Consider the following 9,831-nt stretch of genomic DNA (forward strand, 5'->3'; position numbering starts at 1 on the left):
AAGCCCCCAGATGACTGATTTACACAAGTACTGTTGGCATCCTGCCCAGATGCCACCGGTAAAAGATGGGAGAGGAACATCACCTTTCTCCGTCACTCTGCCCTTCTAGACCTAATCCTACCACTGCCATGCTGAGTTACAGGCAGCGTTTGGACTCGGGATGGGGGTTGGGTCAGATCCCTCCGCCACCATCTCCCACATCTTGCAGGCAGTCGTGGCCTCTGTTGGTGCGGACATCCTGGCTACAGATCAGTCACCGCTCGGGCGCCCCCTCAGCACTTACGCCTTATCTCTGAAAGAGTGCTGCCAGCCCCCACCGCAATTTGGATTTCGCACCCCTTGAGCTGGGAGAGGGGACCACGTGTGGGTGTACCTCCTAGAGCAGGTGCTGGTCGGACAGATGTGGATTCACATCCCGGTGCTGTGCAACCTACTGACCATCTCTGAGCCTTGATCACCCCATCCGGATAACAGCGATGGGGAGACTCCCGATTTGACTGCACTGTCATCAGGTAAATGGGATCATCCTCACCAAGAGCTTAACATGGGCAGGTGGTCGAGGACTTTTAGCAGTTATTTTACGCCCAGCACCCACCTCTGGCCCGGAGTCGGGGCTCTTGAAGGTTTCACAGATCACTGAACAGACAAGGGGCCTGCCGAGTCACGGGAGGCCATGTCCCATGCCATGACAGTCGGTTACAGACACTCCACACACTGGCGGCTCTGCACTCCACAGAGCCGAAAGCTTTGTTCGCCTGGCTGGCTTTTTTCCCACCGAAGTGACAGTTTGTTTGGGTCTCCAGGAGACAGTCTGACAGTCCCTAAGCCCCTGGGCTTCGTGGGTCTGTCAGTCCAACTGCTCAATTTCTAGGCTGAGAGGACTCCAAACTGGATGCTCTTCAAACAGAACATTCCACCAGGAGGCGGACAGGGTTTTAAGAAAGTCAGGGAGATAGGGGCGCCGGGGTGGCTCAGGAGATTAGGCATCCGACTTCGACTCAGGTCATGATCTCATGGTTTATGAGTTCAAGCCCCGTGTGGGCCTCTGTGCTGACAGCTAGAGCCTGGAGCCTGCTTCAGATTCTGCGTCTCCCTCTCTCTCTCTGCCCCTCCCCTGCTCACACTCTGTCTCTCTCTCTCTCTCAAAAATAAACATTAAAAAATAAAAGTCAGGGAGGGCAGGACCCAGACGCTCCCCAGCCGCATCTGTGACTGCTGGTCCAGTTTTGACCTAGAGGGCAGCACCGAGGGAGACCGGATGTGAAAACATTGCTGTCTCCATGGGGTTTTACGTCTGCTCCGGGTACATCGGAACATCATGGTGAACTTGGCTCCCCGGTGCTATCAAGAGGGACTGGGCACCTTTGACCTCTGACACCATGTTTGTGGGAGCAACAGTGATTCACGCAAAGTTCTAATGACCGAGGAGGTTACGAAAGGCCTTCGATGCGCTAAGACATCTCATGACGCTGTTGCGGGCGGCGGCACACGAGCCTAGAGACCGGAGAGAGAGCTCCGCAGTCGGCAGGCTCAGGTCCTCTGACGCTCACTAGCTGTGCGACTTTGGCAACATCCCTGAGCCTCGGCGTCCTTAGCAGAATGGGACTCACCCTGTCACCTTCTGCACCGGGCTGCAGAGATGAAATGAGAGAAGAACGCACAAGGACGCTAGCCCAGTGCCCGGCACGCGGTTCTGTGCTCAGCGGTGTCTGCCGTGATGATGATGGTGATGGTGAAGAAGAAGATGGCGGCGGCAGGGACAATGGTGCTGGTGGAGGCGGAGGAAGTGGGAGCAGAGGTGTTGGAGGCGGGGGAGGTGATGGCGGAAGCAGTGATCATAAAGTCACGTTGTCAAATTCAGGGACTTGTGCTTCCTACTGCGAGGAGCCGCCAGCCAGCTGCCTGGGGTGGGGGCTGAGCGCTGGCCCCAGGAGACATGGGGAGAACTCAGATCATCAGCTTTTCGCTTTGTTCCCTCCAGGCCCCGTGGTTGCAGGGGCAGAGGGGAGGAGACCGGGGAGGATCCTGTGCACAGCCAGTCGATGTCACTTTGCAGGAGATGCGGTCACCCTGATGTGTCCCCACCACGGAGTCTCTGCATGTACTACGGAAGCTGTTCTCCACCCTGCAAGGAGCAGGGTCCCCTCCATCGCGAGTGCCACGGGCACCAGGGCACCTTGCCAAATGAGTGGCTTACCCGCCACTTGCCCTTATCCTCCCCAGGGCTCCCCCTTTGGAACAGATAACAGGAGGCGGGCTGAACAAAGATCGCACTCCTGACCTACAAAGGGGAGGGGCGGGGAGCACGTGCTTGGCTGTTTCTCCAGGACCCTGTCATCCCGGTCGGCACTCCTTCCCCCGGGGCCCTGGGGACCTGTGTCGGGCATCAGCTAACCGGTTTGTCTGGGGGAAGGAAACCTGAAACAAAGCAAAACCCAGCAAGCCTCTTGGGGATCAACCCCAGGACCTTAACCTCAGCAACGAGGTGCGCAATCAATAACACCACAGATGGAACACCGTATGCAATATCTGGTGTAGAAAGAAAATAAGCCAAATGGCCCAAATCTGATGAGCTCAAAGTTCAAAACTCCAGAAGCTCTGGCCCCAGGACTGACCCAGATCACTTGTCGGTTCTGAGAATTCAGCTACCTGGCGGGCGGGAAAGTGGAGGAGGAAGAGGAATGACATTTGCTTTAACCTCTTTGCTTTTCAGAACCCCTGTAGCGACCCGTAGGCAGCACCTGGGTCTGACACAGGAGTGAACTGAGGCAGCAGAGTTAACCCCAGTGGGTGACTGTGACAGCCTGCTTCTCTGTGCCAGGGGGCGGGGCCACCACTTCCCGGTAACCAGCCGAAACCAGTTATGTCACTTAGACATGGCTCGTCTCTCTAGACCACTTAAAGCCCCTGAGCCAGAGGTGCAATGTGCTCTGAGCAGGGGGGCACAACACACACTCATTCCTTCTCGCCCCCTCCCACCTCAGCTGCTGGGGAAGGATCTAGAAACCAAAAGGAGAGGGAGCAAGAGACACAAGGCATGGCTTGGGCTCTGCGGACTTCCAGTTCCCTACATTTTACGTGAAGCCTGGGTTCTAGTTTTTTCTTCCTGTGTTCCTTTTCCAAGGTATCACGGCACATGCGTGCATGCGTGCACACACACACACACAATCCCATCTCGTAAAAGGCAAGCTCATTCAGCTTCCTCGATGGGTGACTTCATTCAGACCCAACACCAACAGGCCAACAGATGAACCACAAGCTCATTCCTTCGAGGCCGTCTCTTTCCTCTTCCGCCAAGAGGCACTTGGATGCTAACCCAACACTAAGCAAGCACTCTTGCTGATTCAGTTCCAGCCCAAGCGGGAGATGAGCCAGCAAAAGGGATGGTGAGGACGGGGCGGCGAGATGGGTGGGACGAGGAAGGATAATACTCACAGGGCATCGGTGGACCAGCCAGTACGCCTTCTCCTGGCAATCCAACGCATACCTGTCTGCTTTATTCCTTTCCTTCCCGGTCCTGAAAGACCAAAAGCCGCATGAAGGCCAATGAGCCTTTGCACCATTTGCTCAGCGATGCACCCCATCCTCGGTGCCCCAGACCAGTCCCCCCACCTCTCCAAGCCTTCTGTGTTTGCCATAATCCTCACAACAATAGCAGCAAACACTAATATCGCACCTACGGGCTACGCGTCTTAACTCATGTAATCCCCCAGTGACGTCACCTCACCTCGCAGCTCAGCGGACCGAAGCAAGGACAGACTGAACGCCTCGCAGAGGGTCGCGCTGGCTGGAAGGGGCAGAGTCCGGCTCTACCCAAGAGCGCTGCGACGCAGCCACGCCACCGTGACTCAGCCCCAGAATTGAATCTCCTCCACCTTCACCACCGGAGCGAGTGTGGACGACATTCTGGGCTGACATCGGACCACTTGGCTTAACCCTTCCCTGCTTTGATAAACCCAGTGGTCAATGCCCGGACAAGTGGGCAGCAGGCGATGCCAGAGCTCGCTGCCAGGGACAGTGCCGGGGCTTGGGCCGGGGGTGGCGGTGAGGGGGTCCGTGTGTCTCCCTCCCTGTCATTTCCACTCTGTCACTTCAGAGAGTTCGTGCCAAGTCAGGGTTTTTTCCAAACCCAACTTATTATGGTAAAAGGCTACATACTTTCCCTCTTATCTCTCTCTCCCCCTTCTCCCATTATGGAGAGGAAATGATGCTGCACTCTCCTCCCACAGAAGCCGGGCAACGATAATTCCGGTGCCAGGGGGACTATTTCCACGGCGACCTGTGCTCCCGTGGTTATGCTGGTTTTCCAGGCAACGTGGGATGCCATACACGCCCTCCAGAAGATGGAGACGGCGATTTATCTGCCCGCTAATGTATCGTCAATAACATCATCACAGGTACAGGACCAGGTGGGTGGAGAGTGCCATTCCATAGGGTGCTCTGCCAACTTCCTCTGGAAATTAAACATAAACACCATCCCTCTACTTCCCCTTGCCGGCCTAACTGGATTTTCCACCAGGTTATCTACCCCGTGTCTTCAGGAGGATGGGCCACAGGCAGCCTGACGCACGGTGGAGTTTCCACAATGCTGGAGAGTCTTATAAATAACAGTCAATCGCTAATTTACAGTAATGGCCCTTTCTTCTTTGGCTCTTCTGTGACATGCAGTTGGAGGAGAGTTGTGATGGATGGAATCGGAAAGAACCAGTGAATAATCTTAGGGTGCCCTCTTATGATCCTTTTTTAGCTAAAGTTATCACCTAATGAATCATTCACTCATGTATTTATTGATCTCCTGCTATGTTCAAAGCACCGGCCATACACTGGTGAACCACACAGACTGTTACAGACTGAATGTGTCCCCCTCCCCAAGTCCTGTGTTGAAGCCCTAACCTCCACTGTGAGAGCATCTGCAGATGGGGTCTTGAAGAGGTAATTAGAGGAGGTCATGAGGGTCCCCGGTCCCTGTGATGGAATTAGTGCCCAGGTAAGAGAAGACACTTTCTCTCCCTCCATCATGGGAGGAAACACGAAGGCAGCCATCTGAAAGCCAGAAAGAGGGTCCTCACCAGAAACTAAACCCTGGAATAACCTTGAGCTTGTATTTCCCAGCCTCCAAAACTGTGAGGAAGTAAATGTCTGCTGTTTAAGGCCCTCAGCATGTAGTATTCTGTCGCGGGGGTGGGAGCTAACACACACACATAGTCCACGCCTTTCAGCAGCTTCTGGTCTGAACATTGCACAAACAGTCAAGAGATAAACATAAAGGGCGCCTGGGCGGCTCAGTCGGTTAAGCATCCAGTTTCAGCTCAGGTCATGATCTCAAGAGGTTCATAAGTTCGAGCCCCGCTGTTAGCGCAGAGCCTGCTTCAGATCCTCTGTCCCTCTCTCTGTTCCTTCCCTGCTTGCATTCTCTTGCTCTCTGTCTCAAAAAATAAATGAACGTTAAAAAAAAAAAAAAGGAGAAGAAATAAAGGGCATCTGAGTGGCTCAGCCAGTTTAGCATCCAACCCTCAATTTCAGCTCAAGTCACGATCTCATGGTTCGTGAGTTCGAAGCCCACATCAGGGTCTGTGCTGACAGCATGGAGTCCGCTTTGGGTTTCTCTTCCCTCTGTGGGCCCCTCCCCCTCTTGTGCTCTCTATCTCAAAATAAATAAATTTAAAGAAAAGAAATAAATATAAAATTACAAGTTGCATCATGAGCTCTAAGGAAAAGTCCAGGTGCTCTAATGCAGAATCACCGATGGTCCCTGAAGGGCTTGTTAATCTGTCTACAATTCTTTAGTGTTCCTTTCATTGAGGGTTCCCTCCGGGGAACCAGGTGGGTTTTTGTGGCTGTTTCAACCAAACAGTATGTCAGACATGGCACTTGGCAATGTTTGAGGTTGGGCCCTAAAAGGTGGGACAGCCATCATCCTCTTCCCTGGAACATCTGCCCTTGAAGCTTCCAACCACCTGTAAGTAATGTGACCGCCCAGATGCCGCCATGTTATGAGGAGGCCCAAGCGGTCCGGAGGCTACAGACAAGGGCAGGAAATGCCAGGCCAGGTGCTGAGGGCCCTCTGCTCCGGCCTTCCCACCGCAACCACAGAGGAAACTCAGATCCAGAAGTGCCCAGCCATGCCCTTCCCAAATTCCAGACCAACAGAAACCTTAAAAGATAATAAAGTGACTGTTGCTAATTTGAACCACAGGTTTTATGATGATCTGTGTGCAGTAACAACACCTAATCAGAAAAGCCTCTTTGAGCATGTGACACTTGAACTGAGATCTCTTTCTCTGAAGGGTGACAGGACCCTATTTTTGCTTCAGAAATGGTGGCATGGGTGCCTGGGTGGCTCAGGCAGTTAAGCATCCAACTTCAGCTCAGGTCATCATCTCACAGTTCGTGGGTTCGAGCCCCTCGTGGGGTTCTGTGCTGACAGTTTGGAGCCTGGAGCCTGCTTCAGATTCGGTGTCTCCCTCTTTTTCTGCCCCTCCCACACTCATGCTCCCTCTCTCTCTCTCTCTCTCTCACTTTCTCTCTCTCTCTCACGAAAATAAATAAACATTTAAAAAATAAAGGCAAATGGGAGCAGAGAGGCCAGTTGGGAGCCTGGCGACAGTGAGGTTGGTTCAACCAGGCCAGAGGAAAGGTGAGGGCACACAGAAGAGGGGAGAAGGGTGGAAAGAATTTGCCAGAAGTGGCAACAGGACTGGATGACTAGACGTTGGGCACGGGGACTTGTGGTTAGGGGTTCCTTGTACGAGTGGAGGTAACACTAGTGTAAGAGGTTGGGGTGGGAGGGAGAGAAACACTCAAATATGAACAAGTTATGTTTGCGGTGTGACATCAACATGCGACGAGTAAGAGCTAGATGCTGAGTCTGGGATTCAGAACAGAGGTCTGTGTTGAGAGGCTCAGTATAACCGAATGGCTACCTCATAAGCCAACCTACACATGCACAGCCAACCTAATTTTGTGGTGAGATCCTGTGTTTGTGCAGAGAAACAGACCAGTAGGAGATTAGATAGATAGATAGATAGATAGATAGATAGATATAGATAGATAGATGGATAGACAGACAGACAGATAGATGATAGATAGATAGATAGATAGATAGATAGATAGATAGATAGATAGATAGATAGATAGATAGATAGATAAAGGCTGAATTTATTTACTTTAATGAGTAACAAACAACTGAGGAGGCTGGCAAGCCTAAAGCCCAAATTCTGCAGGGCACGCCAGCAGCCTGGAGACCCAGGGAAGGGTTGATGTTGCAATTTGAGTCCAAAGGCAATCTGGAGGAACAACTACATCTTCAGAAAACCTCAGTCTTTGGGGCACCTGGGGGGCTTAGTCAGTTAAGCTTCCTACTTTAGNCAGAACTACATCTTCAGAAAACCTCAGTCTTTGGGGCACCTGGGTGGCTTAGTCAGTTAAGCTTCCTACTTTAGCTCAGGTCATGATCTCATGGTTCGTGGGTTCAAACCCTGTGTCAGGATCTGGAGTCTGCTTCGGATTCTGTGTCTCCCTCTCTCTCTGCCCCTCCTCTACTCTCTCTCTGTCTCTGTCTCTCTCTCTCTCTGTTTCTCTCTCTCTCAAAAATGAAAATTTTTAAAAATTTTTAATTAAAAAAATATCTCACTATTTTTAGTTAAAGCCTTCAATTGATTAGATACGGCCCCCACACACTATGGAGGTATTCTGCTTTACTCCAAGTCTACTGTGTAAATGTTAACCTCATCTGAAAAATACCTCGACGGTGTCATCACAGACTGGTGGAGGCCCACCTATCTAGGTGCCACGGCCTAGCCAAGCTGACACATAGAATCAGCCACTGCACACCCTAAATCTGAAATCAGAGGCCGCCTTTGAGTTAAGCAATGGAATTAGTAGGGAAAAGCCAGTATCTCAGAAGGAGAGAGCCATTTAGGAATTGCTCAGCCCAAGGCATCTGGAAGTGATGGAGGAGGGGATGCCTTATGGCACAGCAACACAGAGTTCTGTCCAGGATAAGGCCAAGTCGAAGCGGTGGGGCCTGTGGGAGTCACTGAGTATAGCCCTGAGTTGGACAAGCAGCTAGAGTGTCCTGGAAGCTATTTGGCAGGGTCACTGGGCTGTCCTCCTCAGAGCAGAGCAGAGAGGTGGAGGAGGGTGAGAGGGGTTCCAGCCCAGTATGGAACCCATCAGAACCACAAAACGGGTGCATTGACTAGACTTTATTAATAATACTAGCCCAGGCTTAACCATTACCTCACAGAGTGACCTTGCCAAGGCCTTTTTAACCTCTCTAAGCCTCAGTTTCCCCATTTGTGGATGTGAGAGGTGACATGAATTACTGCCGTGAGCACTTCCCTCTCACCATCATAACTGGAGATGGTACACGGAACTCACCAAGTGAAGCCTTATGAACAAATACAAGTGATGGGAGGTTGGAGCCCTCCCTGCAGCTGCTCCGCTACAGACGCAGGCAGAAACAGGCCCGCGGTGAAAGGCCCGTTCCAGGTCTCTCCGTAATGCTCCTCTACCTGAATCAAAGGCCTTAGTGCAGGGGCGCCTGGGTGGCTTAGTCGGTTAATCGTCTGACTTTTGCTTAGGTCATGATCTCGCGGTTTGTGGGTTCGAGCCCCGCGTCGGGCTCTGTGCTGACTGCCAGCTCAGAGCCTGGAGCCTGTTTCAGTCTGTGACTCCCTCTCTCTCTCTGACCCTCCCCTGCTCACGCTGTCTCTCTCTCTCCTAGAAATAAATAAAACATAAAAAAAAAAAAGATTTAAAAAAAAAAGATTGACTTAAAAAAAAAAAAAAACAAAGGCCTTAGTGCAGACCGTCCCCCTTTGAAGCAATAAAGCCATCTGCCATTAGAATTTTTATGTCCCCCCACCCCCATGGGCTCTTCTGCAAAACAATGCTCACCTCTTGGGATGGCTAATTGTATGTGTCAACTTAACTGGGCCAGATATTTTGACAAACATTATTCTGGATGTGTCCCTGAGGGTGTTTTCAGCTGAGGGTATTTTAAGATGAAGGCGTGAATGGAACAAAAAGGCTGATCTCCCCCCAAATGAGAGGGAATCTCTTCTGCCTGGTGGCCTTGAGCTGGGACACCAGTCTTTCCTTGCCTTCAGACTCAACTGAAATGTCAGCTTCTGGGCCTCCAGCCGCTAGCCTCCAGACGAACCTATCACGCCAGGTCTTCTGGACCCCCAGCCCGCCGCCGGCTGTAGGTCTTGCGACTTTTCAGCCTCTGTAATTGTGTGACAATTTCACACAATTTCTTACCATAAATCTCTCAATATACATGCATACGTATAGATCCTATTTCTTCTGTTTCCCTAGAGAGCCCTAATGAATCCACCACTACTCGGATCCCAAAAATGTTTGACGAGATTCCACTGTCCAGCCCAACCATGCACCAGCAACGGTGGACCTTCCAGAAACTGGACCGGCCAGGGCAAGTGAGGCTGAGCCAGGTGGACTTACCCATTTTGGCGAATACCTGGTACTGGTCCCCAGATACCCTCAAATCCCCTCCATCGCAGGCACCCAGTAAGACTGTGCATCCCCACCCAAAGGAGTTTGAAGTTGGGCACGACCATAGGAGCTGCTTTGGCTAATGAGTTGTGAACACAGGTGACATGCATCACTTGTGACCCACACAGGCTCTGCCTCTCTCTACTCCAGCAACAAGCAAAGCCTGGATGGTGCTGCTCCTTCAGCATGGGTCCCAGAGTGGCCCCAAAGCACGTCCCAGCAGAGCCATAGTGGACAGAAGCACAAGCAAGAAATGAGCCTGTGGTTTTGTGCTCCTGGGACTTGAGGCGGGGGGGGGTGGGGGGGGGGGGG

General features: G+C 52.0%; 1 protein-coding gene across 1 annotated transcript in view; it reads right to left on the reverse strand.

The window, feature by feature from the left end:
- RGS9 (regulator of G protein signaling 9) overlaps positions 1-9,831 on the reverse strand; it is a 77,869-nt gene that overhangs the window by 46,248 nt on the left and 21,790 nt on the right. The window contains exon 8 of the mRNA XM_077780334.1: positions 3,436-3,517. Within this exon, the coding sequence (XP_077636460.1) occupies positions 3,436-3,517 (82 nt within the window). The remainder of the gene's footprint in view (positions 1-3,435; positions 3,518-9,831) is intronic.

This window comes from Crocuta crocuta, unplaced genomic scaffold (assembly GCF_008692635.1).
Source record: "Crocuta crocuta isolate KB4526 unplaced genomic scaffold, BGI_CrCroc_1.0 scaffold288, whole genome shotgun sequence".
NCBI lineage: Eukaryota > Metazoa > Chordata > Mammalia > Carnivora > Hyaenidae > Crocuta > Crocuta crocuta.